Source organism: Xyrauchen texanus, chromosome 1, assembly GCF_025860055.1.
Source record: "Xyrauchen texanus isolate HMW12.3.18 chromosome 1, RBS_HiC_50CHRs, whole genome shotgun sequence".
Lineage (NCBI taxonomy): Eukaryota > Metazoa > Chordata > Actinopteri > Cypriniformes > Catostomidae > Xyrauchen > Xyrauchen texanus.
In genome coordinates, this window is record NC_068276.1 from 57,165,671 (window position 1) to 57,192,907 (window position 27,237).

At 38.5% G+C, this 27,237-nt stretch overlaps 1 protein-coding gene across 1 annotated transcript; it reads right to left on the minus strand.

Annotated features, from left to right (window-relative positions):
- Positions 1-16,027: 16,027 nt before the first annotated feature.
- Positions 16,028-26,778, minus strand: LOC127654832 (7-dehydrocholesterol reductase-like). The gene is made up of 8 exons (XM_052142344.1): positions 26,689-26,778; positions 24,412-24,524; positions 22,248-22,470; positions 22,075-22,165; positions 21,714-21,927; positions 21,421-21,625; positions 18,662-18,793; positions 16,028-17,139 (listed from the first exon to the last, which is right to left on the minus strand). The coding sequence occupies exons 2-8, from the start codon at positions 24,516-24,518 to the stop codon at positions 16,675-16,677; spliced, it is 1,437 nt and encodes a 478-aa protein (XP_051998304.1). The 5' UTR covers positions 24,519-24,524; positions 26,689-26,778; the 3' UTR covers positions 16,028-16,674.
- Between the last annotated feature and the right edge of the window lie 459 nt (positions 26,779-27,237).

Below are 27,237 nucleotides of genomic sequence, written 5' to 3' on the forward strand. Positions count from 1 at the left end.
TCTTAACAGATTTTGTTTTGTTGTCTCCCAAAGACAAACCCCGCCGAGATCGGCGCCATGTTCTTTTGTCACATGACTCAGTGTGTCGAAATATTAACCGTTTGTTGACAGACTAGAGTGTCCAGAACTGAGATCAGTCAGTTTAAATTAACTTAAATTATGTATTGCGTATAGCGAAGAAAAAACACACAGTCCACACATGAGGACTTGGTGTCAAACGAGGTTAAATGTAAGTACAATGCAACAACACATACAGTATATATATATATATATATATATATATATATATATATATATATATATATATATATATATATATATATATATTATAAGTACATTGTATCAAATGCTTAAGCACATAGTAGTTAAAGACACCTTATGTAAAATAGGACCAGACATTTTAGTATATTTTTGTATGATAAACCATTTTTGTACTGTGTTGGGTCACCCACCACATGATGTCCAAAGTAAAATCTGGACCCTGAAACAAAACCAGCTGAGAACCACTGTAACAGCCTACACTTCGGACCTTAAAGTGGCCTCACAGGTAATATAGCAAGCATTTCATTATTAGTCTCGTCTTTTTCTATAGTCTTGTGGGTTGTGTTGGCTTGAGCTCAGAACTCAAAGCTGCAGTTGGCACTTGGCAGCCCTCTTAAATCCACTGGCATTCACAGCAGCAGTGTAAAGAACACAGGCAGTGGCATATCTAACTGATTACTATTAAGAATGGGCTCCCTGATGCCAAACACCTCCCCCCTCCACAGGCAGCACCAATCACAGCCCGACTTCTGACTGATTGATGGACGGATGCGTCACCAGCTGGAGGATGTTATATTTCTGTCTGACACTGAATAAAACTTCAGTTCATCCCTTCTCTGGCTGTCCTTCAGAGGACTTTTAAAAACAGAGCAGGGCTGGAAAACGTACAAAGCCAGACTCTGTATTGTGGATGGGATTTCCCGTCTTCATGTCATTAATAGGGTCTTTCTCAGTGTTGTGTGGTTTTACTGCTGCGCTACAGAAACAAGAATTCATACTGCAATATATCAAAATTATTTTACATGATATTTACTCCAAAAGACAAATCCTTTGGAAGATCTGGAAGATATATTGCATACTGCACAAAATCCTATTAATAATCAATATATTTGGTTGCATCCCAATTTGTACTTCATTAGTGGTAGGAAAGTACATATTTTTAGTGTATAATAAGAGTCCAGTGGTGCCACATATTGTCAGGTCATAAAATTGCATCTTAGGAACACAGACCTACCTGTCATATGCATACATATTATTTGTATTATTATTATTGTTTATATATAGCGAGGGGACCTATTACATTTACATTTATGCATTTGGCAGACACTTTTATCCAAAGCGACTTACAGTGCACTTATTACAGGGACAGTCCCCCCCGGAGCAACCTGGAGTTAAGTGCCTTGCTCAAGGACACAATGGTGGTGGCTGTGGGGATCGAACCAGTGACCTTCTGATTACCTGATTACCAGTTATGTGCTTTAGACCCCTAGTAACCACCTAGCAATGTCTTAGCAACCACACAGAAGATCCTAGCAACTGGCTAGCAATGCCATAAAAACCAGTCAAAACACCCTAACAACCACCAAAGCCCTAGCAACCACCCAGAACACCCTAGTCACCACCTAGCAATGCCCCTCCCCCCAAACACTCAAAACACCCTAACAACCACATAGCAATGCCCTTGCAACCCTAGTAAGTGCCTAACAATGTCCTAGCAACCTCCCTAACAACCACCTAGGTCCTGGCAACCATAAAGAACACACCAGGGGTTTATAGTGATATAGTGTGGATCTAGGGGCAAAAGTTATAGGGTTAAATTTGTCAACTTATACAAATATTTTAAAGACATTAAGAGGCTTTTTTGAGCAACAAATTAAAATAATGTGTATTCAAAATAACTACTTCAGAAAAGGGTGCATCATTTCCTGTTAATTGCAGTCACATTTGGCATATCATAACATTTCAAGTGTTCATACTTCATACATTCATACATAAATTCATACTGTAAAAACGATATGCAAGATACATTCTCTCTAAAAACAAATATGAATATTTTATGAAACGTTGCTTCCCAGTTAAATGTATCTCGTTTTTTGAATAATTTTTACTGGAATTCTTTTTTTAATGATATTACATATGTATGAATAATAATGTAGAATAATAATAACAATTAAAATATATTAATAATAGGAATTTTTGCATAATAAGCCTTTAGCACTCTATTCTTTTAGTCTCAGCTTACATAAATGACTCTCTAGCTTTATGCTCAGCCTGTTCATATCTCTGAACTATTTTCCTCTCAATTTATTTTATTAAATTTTTTTCACTTTTCCCTCAACCAGAAATGTAAACCCCGCTCTCCCTAGACGACCTAGCCCCCATTCAGGCTTTCTTGACCCCTCTCTCTCTCACTTTTTAGACCCATAAGAATTGGGTCAAGTCAACAATGATGGTGAAAATAAAGATTGGAAAAAAAGAGGAATTCCTGTTAGAAGAACGGATCCAAAAAGGCCTCTGAATGGGGAGTGAGCTCACACAGTTCACAGTCACCAAGGGAACTGAAGAGAAAGCCGGGCCTGTAAAAGCACTGATGATTGTGATGATGACAATGGTGAGGAAGGTTTTTGTGAGAGAGGAAGGCTGAGTCAGGACAATAATGCTGGGGAGGAGGGGTGTAGTCTGGGTTATAGATTTGTAATGGGCTCCTAGCATGTGCGTTTTAATGGTTTGGCTCAAGTCAAAGAGCATTAAGCGGGAGGGACTTTTCTGCGAGTGTACGTCATTGTTTTAACAGCATTTTCTCTTATTTTACCCACTGGCTAATGGGCAGAAAACATGATTATGTTTGCGATTATTAATGCTGATTGTGCACATGTTTCTGCAGTGCATTTACATTTATTTGATTGTTAATTTGGATTCTGTTTGAATTGGCTCAAAACAAGGTTTTTAAAAGTTTTTGAGAAATATGTGGTGCATGCCCATGCAGAACTCACCGCCATGATGCTAGTGTGTTAGGAGTGGTTGCCATGGCATTGCTATGTGGTTGGTAGGGTGTTCTGGGTGGATGTTAGGTTGTTTTTGTGGTTGCTAGAGCATTGTTAGGCAGTTGCTAGGGTTGCTAGTGTGTTTTGAGTGGTTGCAAGGTAGTTGCTAGGGTGTTCTTTATGGTTGCCAGGACCTAGGTGGTTGTTAGGGAGATTTGGCTGGTTGCTAGGACATTGTTAGGCACTTGCTAGGGTTGCAAGGGCATTGCTATGTGGTTGTTAGGGTGTTTTGAGTGTTTGGGGGGGGGGCATTGCTAGGTGGTGACTAGGGTGTTTTGGGTGGTTGCTAGGGCCTTGGTGGTTGTTAGGGTGTTTTGGCTGGTTTCTATGGCATTGCTAGCCAGTTGCTAGGATCTTCTCTGTGGTTGCTAAGACATTGCTAGGTGGTTACTAGGGTGTTCTGGGTAGTTGCTAGGGTGTTTTGAGTGATTGTGAGGGCATTGCTAGGTGGTGACTAGGATGTTTTGTCTGGTTGCTAGGGCATTGCTAGCCAGTTGCTAGGGTATTCTGGGTGGGTTCTAGGGCTTTGCTATGTGGTTGCTAGGGTGTTTTAGGTGGTTGCTAGGTGGTTATTTGTGTGTTAGGGTGGTTGCTAGGCAGAGGTGTAGTAGTGTCTGAAGAGGTGGGTATACTGTGAATTTATGAAGGACCCCCATATATATATATATATATATATATATATATATATATATATATATATATATATATATATATATATATATACATACATATATATATATACACACATACACATCCATACTTTTACTGTATGTCAACAGTTGTCTCATTTGTGTGTATTTTATTTCTCCTAAGGGATTTCCTGAGAAACAGCTGAGACAAAAAAAAAACTGCTAAGCAATAAAAAGTAACCTCTATGCAATAAAATTGTCCTCAGACGTCAATCAAAATCAAACGTCATTAAAAATACAGATTCAATAAATCACTTGACAGAAGAAAGTCAACATAAAAATGGACTACATTTATTTTTAATGCAATGCTTTGTTAACATTACCATTGCTGCTTTATGCTATTCTGGGATGTGATGTGTAAAGACCAGCCCGACTGACCTTTCTGCTTGCTGTCTGTGCCAACTTCCTCAAGCTGTTGGCCTCAATCTGAGCTCTCACCAGCTCTGTGGACAGCTGACATTTCCACCCACACAGCCGAACCCCCAAATCCCCTTTCATTCCACTACAAATATGTAAATCAGTCACCAGTGCAACAGCCAGCCGACAAACCCCAGGAAACCCCCCTCCTGTTACCAACGGAGAGAGAAAGATAGATGGGGAGAGATACAGTATAGAAGGAGTGATAAAGATTATGCCATATTGAAAAAATAGAAATACTCTCAATCTCCTCTTGACCGCACCCTGAACATGACCCTGAACATGGTCCCCGCTATGATAACAGTAACTTTCTCAAATGTTTACAAAACAAGCGGGAACTCAGTGTGCCTGTATCTTTCTCTATTGCTGTTCGATTACATCATAGAAAGTCTAAGGCCTTCAAAAGCCATTCAGCAAACCCATCTAATCTGGTGCCTATTACACGCCAAACTAAGATTGCTGTGGGGACAAAAACTGTTAAGTTAGCACTTTTAAACATCCGCTCACTTAAAAATAAATCACTTCTAGTCAATGACTTAATAAGCACATACAACCTGGATTTTATGTTTCTAAATGAAACTTGGCTAGAAGACAGCTGTAGTGCAACAGTCCTTAATGAAACATCCCCTCCTAACTTTACTTATTTGAGTGTCTGCAGAGAAGGTAGAGGTGGGGGTTTAGCTGCTCTGTTTAAAGATGTCTATCAATGTAAGCAAACATCATTTGGGAATTACCCGTCTTTCGAATATCTGGGTAGTGTGTTAAAAGGTGCTCCACGCATTTTACTTATCATTATTTACAGGCCTCCAAAATACTCTCCAGCCTTTGCTGAGGACTTTACAGAACTGTTATCAACAATTACCTCAGAGTTTGACTGTTTTGCCATTGCTGGAGACTTTAACATTCACATAGATAATGCAGAAAACAATATGACAAAAGAAATCATAACTGTTTTAAAAACTTTTGATCTGACTCAGCATGTACATGGACCCACACACAATCATGGACACTCTAGATTTACTTATCAGTAAGGGTCTAAACATTTCATCGATTGTTATTAAGGATGTAGCACTGTCTAATCATTTCTGTATTTTCTTTGATATATTGATCTCTCCTGTCATTGAAGCTAGATCTGTGTCTGTCAAGAAGAGATGCTTAAATGAGAACACTAGTGTACTATTTATGAAGGCTATATCTTTAACATCAAGTATACCTGCTGACTCTGTTGATTTACTCCTTGATTCTTTTAACTCAAAAGTTAAAAGTGTAATTGATGATATTGCTCCTGTGAAAGTCAGGAAGAAGAGTGGCAGACAAAAAGCACCTTGGAGAAACTCAACAACAGTGCAAAATATGAAAAGACAATGCAGAAAAGCAGAGCGCATGTGGCGGAAGACAAAACTTGTAGTCCATTATAACATCTACAAAGACAGCATCCATGCTTTTAATATGGAACTAGGCAAAGCTAGACAGACTTTCTTCTCGAATATTATAAACAGCAACTTAAACAACACACGCACTCTTTTTGCGACTGTAGAGAGACTGACAAACCCCCCAAGCCAGATTCCCAGTGAAATGCTCTCAGACAGCAAGTGCAGTGAGTTTGCTTCTTTCTTCTCTGAAAAAATCAATAATATCAGAAAGGTGATCAGCACATCCTTGAGTTGTGCTGGGGTCAGGCAAATCAAACCACAACCTGAGAAAGTAGTTACTATGTCTGATTTCAAAGAAATTGATGGCAAAATTTTGGAAGAAACCGTACAGCACCTTAAAACATCAACCTGCGCCCTTGATGCACTTCCCACATCTTTTTTCAAAAGTGTGTTCAACTGTTTAAAAGCAGATCTCCTAGAAGAGATAAACTCCTCACTTATCTCTGGGAGTTTTCCAAACTCCCTGAAAACTACAGTTGTCAAGCCCCTCTTGAAAAAGAGCAATCTGGATAAGCATATTAAGCAACTATAGACCGATCTCAAATCTGCCTTTCATAGGCAAGATCATTGAAAAAGTTGTCTTCAATCAGCTGAACAAATTCTTGAACTCAAATGGATACTTTGACAATTTTCAATCTGGTTTCCGATCGCATCACAGCACAGAGACAGCGCTCATAAAGATAATAAACGATATTCGCTTAAATACTGATACAGGCAAATTATCAGTACTGGTACTACTCGACCTCAGTGCTGCATTTGACACTGTTGATCACAACATACTCCTTGACAGGCTCGAAAACTGGGTGGGGCTTTCTGGGATGGTCCTAAAATGGTTCAAGTCATATTTAGAAGGGAGAGGTTATTATGTGAGTATAGGAGACCATAAGTCTGAGTGGACGTCCATGACATGCGGAGTTCCTCAAGGCTCAATTCTTGCGCCACTCCTATTCAACCTGTATATGCTCCCAATGAGCCAAATAATGAGAAAGAACCAAATTGCTTACCACAGCTATGCAGACGACACACAGATCTACTTAGCCCTATCACCTAACGATTACAGCCCCACTGACTCCCTGTGCCAATGCATTGATGAATTAAACAGTTGGATGTGCCAAAACTTTCTTCAGTTAAACAAAGACAAAACTGAAGTCATTGTGTTTGGAAACAAAGATGACGTTCTCAAGGTGAATGCATACCTTGACGCTAGGGGTCAAACAACTAAAAATCAAGTGAGGAATCTTGGTGTGTCTCTAGAGTCAGACCTTAGTTTCAGTAGTCATGTCAAAGCAATAACTAAATCAGCATACTATCATCTGAAAGAATTAGATGCTTTGTTTCCAGTCAAGACCTAGAGAAACTTGTGCATGCCTTCATCACCAGCAGGGAGGATTATTGTAATGGACTCCTCACTGGCCTTCCCAAAAAGTCCATAAGACAGTTGCAGCTCATACAGAACGCTGCTGCCAGGATTCTGAGCAGAACCAGAAAATATGAACATATCACACCAGTCCTCAGGTCTTTACACTGGCTCCCAGTTACATTTAGGATTGATTTTAAAGTATTATTACTGGTATATAAATCACTCAATGGGCTAGGACCTCAATATATTGCAGATATGCTCACTGAATATAAACCCAACAGATCACTCAGATCATTAGGATCACATCAGCTAGAAATACCAAGGGTTCACTCTAAGCAAGGAGAGTCTGCTTTTAGCTATTATGCCAGCCGCAGCTGGAACCAGCTTCCAGAAGAGATCAGATGTGCTCCTACAGTAGTCACATTCAAATCCAGACTCAAAACACATCTGTTTAGCTGTGCATTTACTGAATGAGCACTGTGCCACTGTGTGTCCGACTGTTTGTACTTTATTTTATTTTATTTTATTATAAACTGTTTCAATTATTCTTATTTTTTTTATTCTTATTTTAATCTCTTCTATGTAAAGCACTTTGAATTACCATTGTGTATGAAATGTGCTATATAAATAAACTTGCCTTGCCTTGCCTTGCCTTGTACAGCAACAATTTTTAAAAACACTTCTCTGTAACCAAGACACAGCCTCTCATCATTTACTCCTCCTCATGCAATCCCATATGTGCATGACATGTGTATGACATCTGCTGAACACAAAGTTAGATTTTTTAAATAATATCTGAGCTCTGTAGGTCCAGATAATGAGAGTCAACAGGTTCTAAAACTTTGAAGATTCAAGTGGTTAAATCCATGTCTTCAGAGGTTATATTATAGGTTAGGGTCAGAAACAGATCAATATTTAAGTCCTGTATTTCTATAAATCTCCACATCCCGCTTAATCGCTCTTCTCTAAAGTTCACATTCTTTGTGCATATCTCCACTTACTGGGCAGGGAGGAGAATTTAAAGTAAAAAAAAGGGGACTTAAATATTGATCTGTTGCTCACCCACACCTATCATAGCACTTCAGAAGATGTGGATTAAACCACTGGAGTCGTATGGATTATTTTATGCTGCCTTTATGTGCTTTTTGAGTTTCAAAGTTTTGGACACTGTTGACTTACATTGGGAGGACCAACAGAGCTGAGATAGTTTTCTAAAAATCTTCGTCTGTGTTCAGCAGAAGAAAGAAAGTAATCTCGGAAGGCATGAAGGTGAATAAATGATGAAATGGTGACCTATTCCTTTAAGTAGACAAGTAGGGGATATGTTCTTCTCTTCTTAGAGGAACAAAACATTTAAATGTACCTTTAATTGCACACAAGAGGTCCTAAGGGTACAATTATGTACTAAAAATAGGTATACGTTTTAACTAGAGGTACAGAAAAGGTCCCCTTGAGGGTACCACACCCCAGTGACGGCCCTTGTACCTTAAAGGGATAGTTCACCCAAAAATACATTTTCAATTCTCTCATCATTTACTCAGATGTGAATGACTTTCTTTCTTCAGCAGAACACAAGCAAAGATTAGTAGAAGCTCTGTAGGTCCATACAAAGCAAGTGAATGGTGATCAGACCTTTGTAGCTCCAAAAATCACATAAAGCAAACATAAAAGTAATCCATAAGACTCCAGTGTTTAAATCCACCATAATAGGTCCACTTCAACCTTCACATTCAGATGTTTGAGTTCTGCAGAAGAAAGAAAGGCATACACCCCTGGAATGGCATGAGGGTGAGTAAATGATGAGAGAATTTTCATTTTGGGTGAACTGTCCCTTTAAATAGTACTATTTTGTCTGAAAGTGTACCCTAATTGTGGAAAGTATCACAGTGTGCATTTTGGGTATGCAGGAAATGGCAAGCAATGTTTCATAAATATGATTATGTGTATGACAACCCCATGGTGACTGAAGCTTACAGTCACCCGTTCGCACAATTTATCTGCACTGATGTGCATGACTTTAAGTCAACCAACTATGTGATCTAATGTTTTACTCCTAGACAGGAAGATACAAGCAGCAAGGTCTTTATCCATGGCCTACTCAACACATGCCACTCCTGTAAGGTAACATCTATAATAGTCTTACATGTTCTCTGGATTACTAGTTTACTCATTCACAAACATTCCACTCTAAAATGCCTACTGCCTAAATGCTTGACTAGTTACTTGCCATTTAGCAGATGCTTTTCATCCAGAGTGGTTTTCAGTGCACTAATTGCAGGGACAATCCCCCCAGAGCAACCTGGGGTTAAGTGTCTTTGTCATTACACATAACTGAGGTCTCATAAACATGCTGGGTAACCTCAGATAGGAGGACTGAACCTGGAACATTTGTGTGAGCAGACTAGATAATAAACAATTGTATGACTAGTTGAGTGCTCGCCAAAATAACATTTTATTACTGAGAGGTTGCTCTTTAATAGCTTAGATGAGGTGCTGCTAATGTAGTGCTTATAAAATAGACCCAATAGAGACAACTGTTGATATACTGTACAAGTTTAGACCTCATGTAGATAGCATCGCTCTGACTTAAACTCTTCACATGCTCTCCATGTCAGTGGTGTCTAGGAGAAACGATTAAGATATTACGGGTCGCTCTGTTCATTAGCATTCCACAAAGACTGTCCACTGCTGTCTATGACGTCTATAGTGTCTAATCATCCTGTGTGTGGTATTGTTTAACACAGGGTGGAGTCGGAGTCGAGCGGTTTGGTGACCTTTAGGGTCATGAGGTTTGTTTAGTCTGCCTCTTTCTGATCATCCCTCAACACCTCCTATATCCAGGAAGAAGATTGTCACAAGAGTCCACACCTGACAAAGCACGGAGACAAAGGGAGGACAAAGAACGATGGAGGGCTGAATACATCCAAACACACCATTCCTCAGTCTGTGAGTAAGACACTGACACACATGAGGTCACATGGGGGGTATTTAAACCTTAAGGTCACTTAAATTCCAACACAGCGAAAAGAATCAGTATTTGCAAAATCCGTATCATGTTTTCTAGGAAAAATATCTAAACATCATTAAAATGAGATATACCGTATTTAATAGAGAAGCAAAATTGCATAAGATATTAAAGGGATATCCCAGATGTGTATGACTTTCTTTCTTCAGCCGAACACAAATGAATATTTTTAGAAGAATATCTCATCTCTGTAGGTCCATATAACGCAAGTAAATTGTGGCCAGAACTTTGAAGCCACAAAAAGTACATAAAGGCAGCATAAAATCAATACATACAAATCCAGTGGTCAAATCCATGTCTTCTGAAGCAATATGATAGGTGTGGGGGAGAAACAGATCAATATTTAAGTCCTTTTTTACTATAAATCTCCACTTTTGGCCAGCCCTAATTCACAAGAGGACCAAGTTCTTCTGCTTGTTTTTTCATGCATATCGCCACCTACTGGGCTGTTGTGTAAATATGTTTTATTTATTGTTTTCCTTTCCTTTATTCCTCCCTTCTGTATTTTATTCTCCTCTCTGCCCATTTGTTGGCGATATTCACAAAGAAAGCAAATAATCAAAAAACAGAAGAAGAATTCAGTCCTCTAGTGGAGCTTCAAAATTTTGGCACCCATTCACTTGCATTATATGGACCAAAAGGGCTGAGATATTCTTAAAAAAAAATATTTGTGTTCTGCAGAAGAAAGTAAGTCATACACATCTGGGATGGCATGAGGTTGAGTAAATGATGAGAGAATTTTCATTTTTGGGTGAACTATCCCTTTAAGAATGTTTAGATATTTTGACTGGAAAATCAGACTGATTAAGAAACTGATGTTTTGCAGTGAAGATACAATAGCTTCTTTTACAGTGGCCCATATCTGTGTAGGAAAACTTCCAGAGTGTCCACACGAAACTAGTTTCACACAATCGAGAAGTACAATCCCTTCTCTCATGTTTGCTTTCTCTCTGAAATTGTGCCAAACCACTAATAAGCATGTGCAAACTCCCACACATGCACAAAAAACAGAGCACTCTGTTTGCTTTCGAACTGATAACCTTTTTTTCAATATTTAATATGTATGCCAGATAAAAACAAGTAAATCTTTTATATGTTATAAAATAAAAACTGTGACCTTTGGTCTCCTACAGCAGTGTTAAATGTGTCTGCACTCAGTATAGATATTGCATTGCAAGCGATCTTGTAAGCTACCTGCTTATACTAGTACAACAGTACAATACTAGATTTCCGAAGAAAATCATTTGCCTGTACAAATGTCATTGCTATGATGCTTGGGTGTTGTGATGGTTGCTAGGGTATTGCTATGTGGTTGCTAAGTCTTCAGAGTGTTTTTTTTGTTTGTTTTTTGTTTGTTATTTTGCTCATTCCTACTGTATGTGGTTGCTTACTGGCCCAAGTCAACTTCTGGATGGTTGCTAGGGTGTTATGGATAGTTGCTTACTTAGGCCTATTTTTGTCCCTATACTACACAAGCCTCCAACTGATGTTTAGCAGTCACCACCACAGACAACACAAATGAAGATCTACTTCATTGAACTGCTTGTGTCCTTCCATCCATCAAACTTTGGACAGCTATTTAGTGTAATGCAATGTGTGGTGATGGCCTTTGTGTTTTTTTGTGTTAGCTTTGTAAGAACAAAAAAGGGAAATCAATCCATATTCCATTACCATAACTTGCTTATGTCCATTCTAGTGGGCGTGAAGAATCTTATCAGGGCTTTATGTGCTCAGAAACGATGTTATATGCCATAATGGACCACTACATTTACAGTACATATATGCATTTATCCAAAGCGACTTACAGTGCACTTATTACAGGGACAATCCCCCCAGAGCAACCTGGTGTTAAGTGACTTGCTCAAGGACACAATGGTGGTGGCTGTGAGGATCGAACCAGCAACCTTCTGATTACCATATTACCAGTTATGTGCTTTAGACCCCTACACCACCACCACTCTCTGATTCTATTCACCAATTCACCAGTTCAGTGTGTTGATGGATGTAAATTATGTCTTGGGACAGTTTACCTTGAGAGTGGAGTGTGTTTTTATGTATGAAAAGTGGTAAGCAGAAGTGGTATGTTTAATACAAATATCCAGTTTTAGGTAAACTGAGTGGGAAAATGTTTATGATCAACAGTACAGTATGCATACGTGTCTGTCTTCTTGTGTCAGGTTTGCTGCTGTCCTGACAAAAAGACTCTCACTCCATCTGCTGTTGATGATGCAACACAGCATCCTGGATGCCCAAACTGCTTGTGTTACCACACGAGGAAATTTGACTTATACTTGCCTATTTATTTTTTTTATTTATCAATTTAATTGACATAAGTCTATTCTATTCTTTAAAAGAGAAATTAAAAATATCTTGCATTTTTAAATAGATGTCATGGATGCCCAAAACTGAGGACACATGCTTAATTAAATACACAGACGGAAATGTTTACATTATTTTTTGTAATTTTTTTTTTTTTTGCAGTAATTTAGTATTTTAACATGTTTAGTTACATATTTTATACTAACACTTCTATTTTACTTATATTTCTTTATTTGAGACAAACATTACTTTCAGTGATTTTTTTTTAAATTAAATGTAATATTATATATATTTTTTAATCAATTTAAATAATTAAGTAATTTAAAAATAATATTAAATACTAAATAACTAAAAGTAATAATTCTGAAAGCAATTTTAAATAGTTGTCCAATGTGAAACGCTTACCACACATACTTTACTTTTAGTGAAATGTATTTTTAAATCATTTTAATCATGTAAAACTTTTGTAAATCATTTTAAATAGCTGTCCAGAGTGACACTTAATCATTTTAAGTGAAAAAGTAAAATTAATATAATGTAAAAATGTGTAATGTATTTTAAATATTTTTTTTTTATTATTATAATTGTCATTAGCAAAACTTTCACTGTACCTGCTATTGGCGATACAGAAAATCATTGTTTAACCACACTGTAGAGCGGAGGAGGGCGGGGCCAGGCTGGAAGGATGCACGCCTGGTCCCTAATCAGCCTGATGGGGGGCACGAGGGATAAAGCCGTCCGGTCACGACAGTTTGAGACAGAGATCTACTGGAACAATCTGCAACACCCGGTCTTACTCTAAATAATGCTGAAGTTAAATGTCTTCTCTATGCAGATGATCTGGTGCTGCTGTCAGCTACTGCACAAGGGCTACAGCAGCACCTACTGGACCTGCTGAAGAACTACTGTCAGAACTGGGCCCTGACAGTCAATCTGAAAAAAAACCCTAAAATTACGATTTTCCAGAAAGATCAGCGCTTCAGGGGGTTTTGGTCTGGCAGTGACTGCACTAAAAGAGAAAGCTAGAAGAGCATTCTATGCTATTAAGGGCAAATTTACCCAAGTTGACATTCCTGTAACAATCTGGTGTAAGATCTTTGATAGTATTATATTGCCTATTGCGCTGTATGGATGTGAGGTTTGGGATCCACTCTGTCTGGCAGATTACTCGAGATGGGACAAACACCCCATAGAATCCCTGCATGCAGAATTCTGTAGAAACATTCGAAGAGTTCAGAGAAGAACACCTACTAATGCATGCTGGGCCGAAATAGGCAGATACCCCCTTATTATACATATTGAAAAACAATCCCTCAAATTTTGGACACACCTAAATTCAAGTTCCCCTAACACACCTGAACTGCAACATGAAGCCCTTAAAACCCAAGAGCTGAAGCCTAAAACCAGTCCCCTTTGTCAGCTGGCTCTGAAACTCACAAACCCACTAACAACTAAGAAACACCAGTTTCAGACCAGCACTGCTGAACAAAACCAGTTCAGAATAAACCAAATCATAAAAGAAAGCAAAAATTCATATTTGGACCATTGGGAAAATGAAAGTAAAAACCAAAGCAAACAGAACATAGAATCTGGCAGAATATCTCCACACTGTAAGAGATCCAAAACAGAGACGGATCCTCATCAAATACAGACTCAGTGATCACAGTCTGAACATAGAAAAGGGCCGACACAGACAAACATGGCTTCCAAAGGAAGAACGAGTCTGTGCTCACTGTGACACGGGTGAGGTCGAGACAGAGACACTCTTTCTCCTTCACTGTGAGAAATGTACAGATGTGAGAGAGAAATACCTCCACAAACTCTCAAACCTCATGCCACAGTTTTCCAGTTTGGCAGAAACCGATCAGATGCTGGTGTTACTGGGGGAGATCAGATCATATGCTGGTGTTACTGGGGGAGATCAGATCAGATGCTGGTGTTACTGGGGGAGATCAGATCATATGCTGGTGTTACTGGGGGAGATCAGATCAGATGCTGGTGTTACTGGGGGAGATCAGATCAGATGCTGGTGTTACTGGGGGAGATCGGATCAGATGCTGATGTTACTGGGGAGATCAGATCAGATGCTGGTGTTACTGGGGAGATCAGATCAGATGCTGATGTTACTGGGGAGATCAGATCAGATGCTGGTGTTACTGGGGAGATCAGATCAGATGCTGGTGTTACTGGGGAGATCGGATCAGATGCTGGTGTTACTGGGGAGATCAGATCAGATGCTGGTGTTACTGGGGGAGATCGGATCAGATGCTGATGTTACTGGGGGAGATCAGATCAGATGCCGATGTTACTGGGGGAGATCAGATCAGATGCTGGTGTTACTGGGGGAGATCGGATCAGATGCCGGTGTTACTGGGGGAGATCAGATCAGATGCTGATGTTACTGGGGGAGATCGGATCAGATGCCGATGTTACTGGGGGAGATCGGATCAGATGCTGATGTTACTGGGGGAGATCAGATCATATGCTGGTGTTACTGGGGGAGATCAGATCAGATGCTGGTGTTACTGGGGGAGATCAGATCAGATGCCGATGTTACTGGGGGAGATCAGATCATATGCTGGTGTTACTGGGGGAGATCAGATCAGATGCTGATGTTACTGGGGGAGATCAGATCAGATGCCGGTGTTACTGGGGGAGATCAGATCAGATGCCGATGTTACTGGGGGATATCAGATCAGATGCTGGTGTTACTGGGGGAGATCAGATCAGATGCTGATGTTACTGGGGGATATCAGATCAGATGCTGGTGTTACTGGGGAGATCAGATCAGATGCTGATGTTACTGGGGAGATCAGATCAGATGCTGGTGTTACTGGGGAGATCAGATCAGATGCTGGTGTTACTGGGGGAGATCAGATCAGATGCTGATATTACTGGGGGAGATCAGATCAGATGCTGGTGTTACTGGGGGAGATCAGATCAGATGCTGGTGTTACTGGGGGAGATCGGATCAGATGCTGATGTTACTGGGGGAGATCAGATCAGATGCTGGTGTTACTGGGGGAGATCAGATCAGATGCTGATGTTACTGGGGGAGGACCATCATGCATCAGTTGCAGCTAAATTAATTTTTGAGCTGCACCCTCAGAAACCAACTACTGCCTTAATGTACTTCACTCACAGTACTTTTATTTTCTTATGTTCATAATGTCGTGTTAAATGCTTATTTTATTTTGTATAGTGTATATTACTATTATAGTTTTTATTTGATTCATTACCCGGCACCTTATTTTAATTCTATCTTTATTGTTATTTGTTACTATTTTATCATTATTATTTGTCTTGTCATTATCTGTTTTGTGTATTAATGCTTTGGCAATATTATACAAGGGGCAATGGTGGCTTGGAGGTCAAGGCTGTGGGTTGCTGATCTGAAGGTCAAGGGTTCAAGCCCCAACACTGCCAAGATACCACTGTTGGGCCCTTTACCCCATCTGCTCCAGGGGCACTGTTCCATGGCTGACCCTGCGCTCTGACCCCAGCTTAGTTGGGATATGCGAAAACAACTGCATTGCATTGGCTCTCTACCTGTACTCTGCACAATGACAATAAAGTTGAATCTTAATATTGTATGTAAACACAATCATGCCAATAAAGTACTTAAAGTGCTTTAAATTGAAAATGAGAGAGAGAGAGAGAGGGAAAGCTGCTGTGTTTGTGTGTCTTTTTATTTAATTAAATATGATTTATATTGTTAAGCCGGTTCTCGCCTCCTCCTTTCCCTTTAACCCCCCTTTACACACACACACACACACACAGAAATATACAGTATACTTTCAATGAAAATTTTAAGCAATTCAGCTTTTTATTATCTCAACACTTAGAAACTCTATGTAACAAAAGCTTTCATCAAGAGAGAAAGAAACATTTTAATAGTGTGGCTGGTAGAAAAAAATGAATAGAAATGATTAACTGCAGTTTTAGTATTTCTGGACTTAAAGACTTTTGTCCCGTTATACTCGGAAAAATAATGAGCTAATAATGTATAAAGAGCTCATTCAAATGCAAAAGCTTTAGGACAGGAGTTCACAGTATCTTAAGCCTTTTAAAACATCATTTTGTATTTGTGCATTGTATCACCATGACAATCTGGTAGTGATGTATTCACATACATATATTCGCATTCATTCACAAACAGACCAAAAAATTATTTGCAAAATGTTCCATTCATACAGAAGCTTGCACTGTTAAACCTCCCATAAAAGTCAAAGAGCCCAAACTTTTAAAAAAGAATGCGTATGAGCAGCCACAGTAAATAGGTGCCTTTGCTGTATGTGGCTGTGGTTAAAAACGGCATTCTGGGATATGTTGAACCACAATCTCTCTAGAAGATACCAGGCAGCAGACGGTAGGGCACAGCCGCAGTGTAGCGGTCCCAGTCCTTGCTGTACTTGCTACTACAGCGGTGCTCATCGCGCACGCAACGGTGCACCAGTAGAATAGTCATGTAGACGATGTAAAAATAAGGAAGCAAGTGTTCTCCGCCACATGCCATGCAATATGCAAGGGAGCCCATCAAATCCCCCGTGTAGTTCATGTGACGGGCCACACCCCAGAAGCCTGACGTCAACAGCTTGCTTTTGTGAATGCCGCCGTCGGTCGAGCGATACGAACACTCGATGAAGGTGGGCTTCTTACTCCAGATTTTGCAGTTGCCTTCTGTGCAACGGAAAATATCTTTCTGATGATTGGCTGAGCGAAAAATGTAATAACCCACTAGTCCAAAAATGAGGACCCCTGTGGCGTGGGGCGTGGAAAGCTGGATGGGGTTGTAGACCAAGTAAAGGCCCTAAAAACAAGAAAATTAATGCTGAGATTGACACTACATGCACATCAAAATACATAATGAGTATATTTAGTGCTTTAATTGTAAATACAATTGAGTTTCTGGAACAAAGATGGGTGATGGACAGGTTCGGTAGGTGCAACACTGATCGATTAATCAAGTCCTCATTCAGCACCAACTAATTAAAATACTATTAAAACTACTATTCGATTTGGCAAATAGAGTTTCCTTTGTGCATTTGTCTGCTGTTGGCAATGCTGCATTATACTGTACTTTCCCTCTGAATTTCTCATAAAATCTCGCAGTTATATTAATGTCATGTAATGTCATGTCAAAATAATATTTTTAGAATTATAATTAATGTAATGAGAACTGAATTTCAGTTTTTAGAAAAGAAACGCAAAGTTTGTTGAAGTTTTCATATTTTGAAAACAAACAAAATAAATAATAAATAGTGGGTTAGACATTCATTTACATTCACGCATTTGGCAGACACTTTTATCCAAAGCGACTTACAGTGCACTTATTACAGGGACAATCCCCCCGGAGCAACCTGGAGTTAAGTGTCTTGCTCAAGGACACAATGGTGGTGGCTGTGGGGATCGAACCAGCAACCTTCTGATTACCAGTTATGTGGTTTAGACCGCTACACCACCACCACTCCATATGGGTTAGAGTACTCGACTACAAAATTACTCAATAATGCCCAGCCCTATAGATTAAGTGTGTTGTTTTTTTAGACATTATTTTTTATTTAATTAATCACACTGAACTAACCAATTAAATCAGCATATATAATATATAGCGGTCCCAGTATATATCATATATATATCTAGATTGACAGCCCTAATATATATATATATATATATATATATATATATATATATATATATATATATATATATATATATATATATATATATATATATATTAGGGCTGTCAATCGATTAAAATTTTTAAGCTAATTAATTACATGGTGTCCCGATTAATGAGTCGCAAATACAAGTATTTGCTGAGAAATCCCCTCATATAAAAATTATTCATTATATAATGATGAAATAATTATACATAGTTATCTTTAAATATTTAAAACATTTATATATATATATATATATATACAAGAACGTAACGCATGTTTGTGTCGTGCTGCTGCTGAAGGGTGTTTTCTTCTCTGTATAAACTGCATGTTGCCACACAGCTGAAGTTTCAATTACTGCCCACTGGAGTAAACAGGTAGTACCACAAGCTCGCATTTCTCAGGAATCTTCCTTATTACAGTCCGGTGGCATTGTGATTAATTGCGTACATTATATTGCATTAATATTAGCTTTTTGTATTCATATTAGATAAATACAACATCATTATTACATATATATATATATATATATATATATATATATATATATATATATATATATATATATATCATTCATGAAATGCATGTACAGATAATCAATTATATTTTGTTCAAAGACACATGTGGTAGGATCCAATTTTGAGGTGAAGAATTAGATCAGATACACACCTGCAGTGTGTAGAGGAAGGGAAGCCAGACGCAGTCTCCCCAGCCCAGATACCAGCCAAAGTGATCATGGCAGATGTCAATTGTCTTGAGGTACCAGGCTTCATTCCAGAAGAAGTCCAACACATAGATGGCCTTAGAGAAGAAAGAGGTACATTTTTCAAACTTTTTGATGCTAAGGGCAGTTAAATATGATGATCCCCTTGCGAGGGACCCACAAATATAAAGGCAGCTTTTCAACTTCAAGTATAATGATCCTTTGTACTGTTTGAGAAAAAATTTAAGTGTGATATAATAAAGACTGAATGTTGTTTACAAAATGTAATAATAGCCATTTATATTATAATTGTAGTAAAGCCCAAAAATATTTAAACATTTTCAGAAATTAAATGTACTTTCTACCCATAATTAATGTTAGATAAAGATAAAAATAATTCAATTCAATACAAATCAAATTGTCCTAAAACAGCTCTACAGAGAATATTGTCTTACAACCCCCAGTATAGGTGACAATGTTTAGGAGAAACTACAGCTGTCATTATAATATAATTATTAATCTCATGTTTTCGCAATGTCATGATTTCTGACAGGTCTGTAGAAAGCAGAATGAGACAGTAATAATCTCCAATTCAGTTCATGTTTTTTTAACATGAAAAACAAAATAAATATTGCCATGCAAACTGTTGCTGTTACTCTACATCTGTCATTTCATATTCTTATGCATACTTTGTACATATAGTATATTTCTCTTTCCCCTATTTTATTGTGTATTTTATTGTTTTTAAATGGGCATTTTTAAATTGCTTTTTTTAATTGAGGTTTTATTTCTATTTCTACTCCTTATATATATAGATATATATATATATATATATATATATATATACAGTATATATAATTTTTATTGTAAATTGTGGGGAGAAAAGCATGTGACAAATACAACTTGTGCAAATAGTGTCAGATACTGTTTGCACCCTGTGACAAGGAGGAGGGTGTGGCCGGGGCATGATGGAGTACGGCCGGCGCTGAATCAGCTGATCTCGCTCTCCAGCTGATCAGCTAATTCAGCGTCAGCCGTGCTCCATCCAGGCCTAGCCACGCCCTTGTCACACACCCATATTTAAATACTATTATACAGTATGGCCATCACTGCAGTGTTTATTGAGTTCCTTTATAGTCACACAAACACACTACATTAACACCTAAACCTAACCTTAACCTTAAAAAAATGTACAACTGTAACCATGGTTTTACCATGGTATTTTTTGTAAATTTACAGTAACCAAAAAATTAACCATGGTTACTATATTACCACCATATTACTGTATGCATTAAAAATATAGTTTCTTCCAAAAAACATGGTTACTACAATATTAGTAATACAGTGATGCAATCTACACACAAGCGATGCCGAGCCGCTGGAACGAGTGCGATCGACAGACCCCGCATCCGGATCAAACCCTTCTCTGCACTCCTTCACATTCGCTGTGACCAAATCACTGCGACAAAATCAACATTTACATTCATTTTTATCTATTATTTTAAGTAGTATTTAAGGAAATAGTACGAGTGGAAAGAGGAAATCGGATGGGAAAAAGAGTGGAACAAAACATGGATTCAAACTAGGTCACTAGGACTTCAGTACCCATTCACACACCATCTTTTCACCCCACGCCACTGCACCGACATCAGTTGATTAGTTTGTTATATATTTCTGTGGTTCCACCGGGGTGCAAATAGACACTCCGAAATGAAAATTCACTCATGCCATCCCAAATGTGAATGAATTAAATTCTTCTGCAGAACACAAACAAAGATTTTTAGAAGAATATCTCGGCTCTGTTGGTCCATACAATGCAAGTAAATGGGTACTAACATTTTTAAGCGCATAAAGGCAGCATAAACGTAACTCCATTGGTTAAATCCATGTCTTCAGAAGAGATATGATAGGTGAGGGTGAAAAACAGAACAATATTTAAGTCCTTTTTTACTATCAATCTCCACTTTTACATTCACTGCCACATTCTTCTTGTGTTTATGGTGAGTCGCATTCTTTGTGCATATCGCCACCTACTGGGCATTACGCCACCTACTGGGCAGGGAGGAGAATTTAAAGTAAAAAAAGGACTTAAAGAATTGATCTGTTGCTCACCCACACCTATTATAGCACTTCAGAAGATGTGGATTAAACCACTGGAGTCGTATGGATTATTTTATGCTGCCTTTATGTGCTTTTTGGAGCTTAAACATTCAGTCACCATTCACTTGCAATGAGAGCAGAAATTTCTAAATGTTTGTGTTCAGCCTAAATAAGAAAGTCATACACATCTGGGAGAGCATACGGGTGAGAAAATAATGCGATGCTTTTAAGAAATGTAATGCAACTCTGTTATACCCACCGACAAAACCTTTTTTTGCTACTTCAAAATAGATTTTTAGAGTGCTTGCTAGATCACCACAATGCTTGGATGCTGTGGATAGTTTTTAGGATATTGCTATGCGGTTGCTAGGGCATTCTGGACAGTTTGCAGTGTTTCTGGCTTGGGTGATAGCTATGTAGATGTTTACTGCCCTTCCCCAAATTATTATTAATATGTTATTTTAGTCCCAAGATATTGTTTGGGTCCCTGTTTTAATGCAAGTCTATGGCATTTTTTCCCATCCATTTTATTGTCCAACAGTCAAAAGGTCAAGAGTATTTGTGCTTGTCTTGGCAAGCACCTCTTGCTTGTTTTGTAGTGCCATATAGTGGTTTAATGACTTACTTGCAAAACATTAACCAGGATCATAGAGTTTGTCACATAGCCATACAGCTCCTGCTGTTTGGCAGCATAGGACAAGTTAATCAGGGTCCATGCTACAATACCGGGCCGGCCGTTGAAGAAAAGCTTGAAGTCAAACCATTGTCCAATACGAGGGTTGAACTCAATCCCCATCATGTAGTTATAGAAGATGTTGCCAGTGAACTTACTGCAAGAGTCAAACAAGAACAGGACAGTTAATCAAAATGAATGCAGCATAGAAAAAACAGACACTTTGTAAATGATTATATTCTCACCAGTCTTCTGGATTGGTAGGAAACAGGTACGCTTTGACGAAAGCAAAAGTGGACACAGCATAGCCGAGAATGTTGGTGCACCACAACAGAGAAATCCAGTTGTCGATCATGATGGTTGGTGGAAACCAGTGAAAATACTGAGCATTGGCCACCCACAAAACATGAGTTATTACCCAGCACTGTAGACCATTGATCTCATACTTATTCACTAGACCTGAAAGCAAAACATCCACATTATATGACAGACTAACGCGGATGCTAGTAACAACACTATTATTCTGTATTTGACACATCTTGGTACACTGAACTGTTCATTCAAAAGAAAAGAACAAAACCAATCTGGACCCATTTATTCATTTACCAGCTGGCGTTCGGGCACCATCCTGAACTCCTCCCACATAGCCAGGCAAGATCTTGTGCAAGAAATCTGGAACCCACATGTACAGCACTACCTAGTGAAGAGACAACCTTACCTAAGTCCAAAGCCATTCAAATCATGTCACGTCCGATTTACACTTCTCTATTTCTCCATACCTGAAAAGTGACCCAGATGGCATAGATCTTGGCTGCAGCAAATGTGAAGGATGGGGCACGGTTCCAGATGGTAAGCAGGGTGGTATCACCATTGTAGAGGTCCAGTAAAGGGTGGCTGATGGAGCACTGGTACTGATCGCATGCCATGACAAAGAAAAAGACAATGAAAGGGGCCAGACACAGCAGCAGGAGCACACATGTCAGAGAGAACCAATCCACCTCCCTACAGAGATCAAGAGAGAGTCAACATTAGAATCAGTAGGATATTTTGGGGTATTTTCATTTGTTATGAAGGAATCGGTGAACTGTATGTCACTGTTGAGAGTCCCTTTGCTTACAAGTTTTTTATATAAAATGATTCCACTGAGAAAGGTGAAGATTGCATATTTCTTACTGGAATTTGAAATGTTGAAAGTGATAATCTGATATACTCTCCCTATCTTTTGTTTATTTACATGTAGCTGAGTGAATCCAGTATCGACTGTCCTTTGTGTCTGGGACCTTAATATAGAGTATGTTGAGTACAGAGTGGAGTATGCAAATGGTTGTCTAGTTTTAGTGAAAAAAAACCCGTCAATATTTATGAATAAGTAGACCCTAGATTCATAAATATTGGTAGATAGATAAGAAGATTTTGGTCAACTGAGCAGTTAAATATATATATATATTCATTTATTTACTCCCCCTCATGCCACCCCAGATGTGTATGATTGTTTTTCTTCTGCAATCACAATGCAAGTGAATGGTGACCAAAACTTTGAAGTTCCAAAAAGCACATACAGGCAGCATAAAAGTAATCCATACGACTTCAGTGATTGAATCCATGTCTTCAGAAGTGATATTATAAGAGTGGGTGAGAAACAGTTAAAACAGTTGAGTATATTTTACTGTAAATATCCACTTTAACCAGCCCTCATATGTGCATAGGTGGTGATATGCACAAAGAATGCCAATCGGTTCTCGCGAACGTGCATAGAAGGGCTGTTTTAAAGTAGGTTTATAGTAAAAATAAGGACATAAATATTGATCTGTTTAACACCTGCAGCTATCATATCACTTTTGAAGACATGGATTAAAACACTGGAGTCATATGGATTACTTTTATGCTGCCTTTATGTGCTTTTTTGAGTTTCAAAGTTTTGGTCACCATTCACTTGCATTGTATGGACTGACAGAGCTGAGATATTCTTCTAAAAATCTTTGTTTGTGTTCTGGTAAAGAAATAAAGTCATACACATCTGGGATGGCATGAGGGTGAGTAAATGATGAGAGATGTTTTGGTTGAACTGCTCCTTTAACATATCATTTGTTAATATCCTATCATATTAGAAATGTTGTAAAACTTTGAGGTATACCTTTAAATATTTACAGTACAATTATATAATGTTTCTAAATGACGAGCTAATGAAAGCTTTTATCAAAGATGCACTTGGTCATTTTTTTATACCGGTATGTAGTCTTGGACTTGGGACACTGACATCTAGTGACCTGGAAGCACCATCACACAAAAGCAGCAGATTTCAGTTACTGGTACCATTGTGAAAAATTTACAATTCACAGTCAGCCATGATTAATTTGATCCATGAGTGAAAGTGTCCAATAACAGAGTGGTTACTGAGATTAAGTGAGAAAAATGTGGCTGGTCATGTGATCCTAACATGGCCGCCCCCATGAGGGGACCCCTCTATGACTAGAATCTTCATCTCATGTCAGTGCTCATGCTTTTTCTCTTTTTACACGTGTTTCAAAATGACGTTATTTGCAGTAAAAATAAATAAATAAATAAATAATGAGGAAAAAATTACTGAGTGCACCTTTAAGTCTTCAACCTACTTTCAATACAATGTCACCACTTAATGTTTTATATTTCTTCCACGGGCTATTACAATATGTGCATTGCCAAAAATACACAAATGCACACAATATGCATCTACAGAGGTTGAGTTTAATCATATGTTGGTTCACATAAGCAACCGGAACAGAATGAGTAGTGGCTTGGACATTTTTAGTTCAAGATAATGCCATATACTACTGCACTACTTTAAAAATGAAAAGAAAAAAGGAAGTGAGAAAAATTCTATATAAAAGCTCTAATCTGTTTGGAGACTGAGTACCATCCAACTACAAGCTATGACTATATAGACAAAGCAGAGCTGTGACTCACCATGCCCTTCCCCACTGTACCGGCTCCTTCGCATGGCCTTTCGTCCCAGGCCCAGCATCACCGGATCTCGCCTTGTGGCGCTTTCTTACAACATCAGCCGCAGTCATGGATGTCTGAGTGAATGGAGTTTAGAAAGCAGAGAGAAAGACTGAGATTATAGGGAAGAGAATAACAAACAACACGGCCACTAATTAGTTGCTGGTTCGCTGCCATTTAGATTTTGCGGGCTGCTTCTGTGCGCTCTTTAGCGGAGGATGCAGCAGTCCACCGTGATCTGACATACTCTGCCGGGACAGCCTCACTGTCATCCAGACACCTAAATCATCGCAAGGTGCATTTGACTACACCGCACATCTGTAACTCTCCATCATTTGATGAATTATTGCTCATATGATCAATAGAAAAGTCAAGAAAATGAAGAGGAGTTTGTATTAAAAAACATGTGCAATGTCGTGTAGGTTCACAAAAGTCGACGCAGATTAGAAAAAAATAATAATTATAATAATATATAAATACATTTGAAATGTGTTTTCTGGCATGTTAATTTCATTGTGTGTGTTTTGTTTTTTTTAATACTAAAATTATGGAACATTTTCTGAGTTACTTCTCTCTGAAAATGTGCCATTTTGTGAAATGGAGCATTATGGTAAGGTTTTAAAACGGTGTGTTTCTTTTCTTTTTAACTTGTCAAGTTCTAAATAAGGAGAAAATTATATAAGAGGAAGTTAATTTAAGAACTACTTATTTCACTGAGTAGATTTTCCAAAAATAGGCATAATTAGGGTATTTATTAAGTTTAAAAAATATATATTTTTATTGGTTTTACAAAAGATAAAAAAAATAGTATATCGCGACGATGTACAACTCTGGAAAAAATTAAGAGACCACTCCAAATTTGTCTTAAATCAGCATCTCTACATGTGTGGCAGCCATTCCAGTGTCTGTTGAATTCCAACACAAGCACACCTCATTCTACTTACAAAATAAAACAGGCCCCAAGAGGGCAGGGCTGAAGTCCTGCAAAGCCCTTCATCAATGAGAAGCAAAGAAGAGCCAGGCTGAGGTTTGCAAACGGCCATAACGATTTGACCATAGAGGACTGGAGTAAGGTCATCTTCTCTGAGGAGTCTCGCCCAACACCTGGTCATCTAATGGTTAGACGGAGACTTGGCGAGCCCTACAAGCCACAGTGTCTCGCACCCGCTGTGAAATTTGGGGGAGGATCGGTGATGATATAGGGGTGCTTCAGTATGGCACGTCTTTGCGAAGGATGCAAGAATCAAGCCACGTACGGTTAAGGTTATCCTGGTCGAAATCAAAAGTTATCCTTCTGCTCTGACAATGTTCCCCAACTCTAAGGATTGTTTTTTCCAGAGGGAACATACTCCATGCCACACAGCCAGGTCAATCAAGGTGTGGATGCAGGACCACCAGATCAAGACCCTGTCATGGCCAGCCCAATCTCCAGACCTAAACCCGATTGAAAACCTCAGGACTGTGATCAAGAGGAAGATGGATGGCCACAAGCCATCAAACAAAGCCGAGCTGCTTGAATTTTTGCACCAGGTGTGGCATAAAGTCACTCAACAGCAATGTGAACGACCGGCAGAGAGCACGCCAAGACGCATGAAAGCTGTGATTGAAAATTAGGGTTTTTCTACCAAATATTGATTTCTGAACTCTTCCTAAGTTAAAACACTAGTAGTGTGTTGTATAACAATGAATATTTACTTGTTTTCATTGCATTATTCGAGGTCTGAAAACACTAAATCTGTTTAGTTATTTTGACCAGTCATCATTTTATGCAAATCAATGCTCTAAATCAGAGGTTTCCAACCAAGGGGTCGGGGCTTGGAGTCAAAAAGGCTGAGAACCACTGCTCTAAAAGACTATATTTTTATTTGGGGAAAATTTATAGAATAAAACTCTTCATTTTTTCACTCTGTTCATACCTTTAAATCCAGAGAAACTGGTAATTTTGCAGTGGTAAAGTGGTAGTAATTGTAAAAAATAATACTAGTTAATATAAATAATATCTAGTTTACTGTGCAACCATTCTAAGTCATATAATTATATGTTCCATTCATAAAATAGAACAAGTGGTTGCACTTTAACTGGATATTATATCAGAGATTTTATTATGCTGGGCTTGCGACATATGGTTGTTGTAACCGACCTGTATAATTAAGATAACAGTTAATGTACACATACAGATATTTAGTCAATGTAAAATGTATGAAAGCAATTATTTTGCGTAAAACAGTTAAAAATACTTACAGTTATAGTTGATGCTGCGCAACTTGATCTGCTGCCCAGATGTTCACATCGATGTAAACAGCAAAAAGGATTCTTCAGCCGTCTTCTAACTCCGCCCACACTCAACGTAATGACGCGTTGTCCAATCAGAGCGCAATGAAAACATATTCTTGTCAGTGATTGGACAAGCGAGACCTGAACCCATGCGCGCCTGATGAGCTCAGCCGTGATGGGCCTCGCTGTCTCGTCAAGAGCATCAATTTGTACCACATTTACGCAGCCGTCAACATTAAGTGATTATGAGATATTCAAGAAAACATATAAATGGCACATTTCTAGGTTATAACATGTAATATCTGTTAAAGCCATAGTCGAAAGGCACATATCTGATTTATTTGATGACATTAAAAAGTTGTAAGATTTGTTTGGCCCACTGGCAGCAAAGATGTGACAAAAATGTTTGATTCTTGGAGGCAGATTATTTAAAATGTTTAAGAGGCTGAAACAAGATTTGCAGTGGTAGTTTAGTAGTTTAACTGAATTTAATCTGTAATGTCCATTATCATGGAA

Coding starts and splice junctions, on each gene's coding strand:
- LOC127654832 (XM_052142344.1), bottom strand. CDS start 24,518: ATGACTGCGGCTGATGTTGTAAGAAAGCGCCACAAGGCGAGATCCGGT. Junction 22,471..24,411: donor GTACAGTGGGGAAGGGCATG/GTGAGTCACAGC, acceptor TGATCTCTGTAG/GGAGGTGGATTGGTTCTCTC. Junction 21,928..22,074: donor TGGTGCCCGAACGCCAGCTG/GTAAATGAATAA, acceptor TTTTGCTTTCAG/GTCTAGTGAATAAGTATGAG.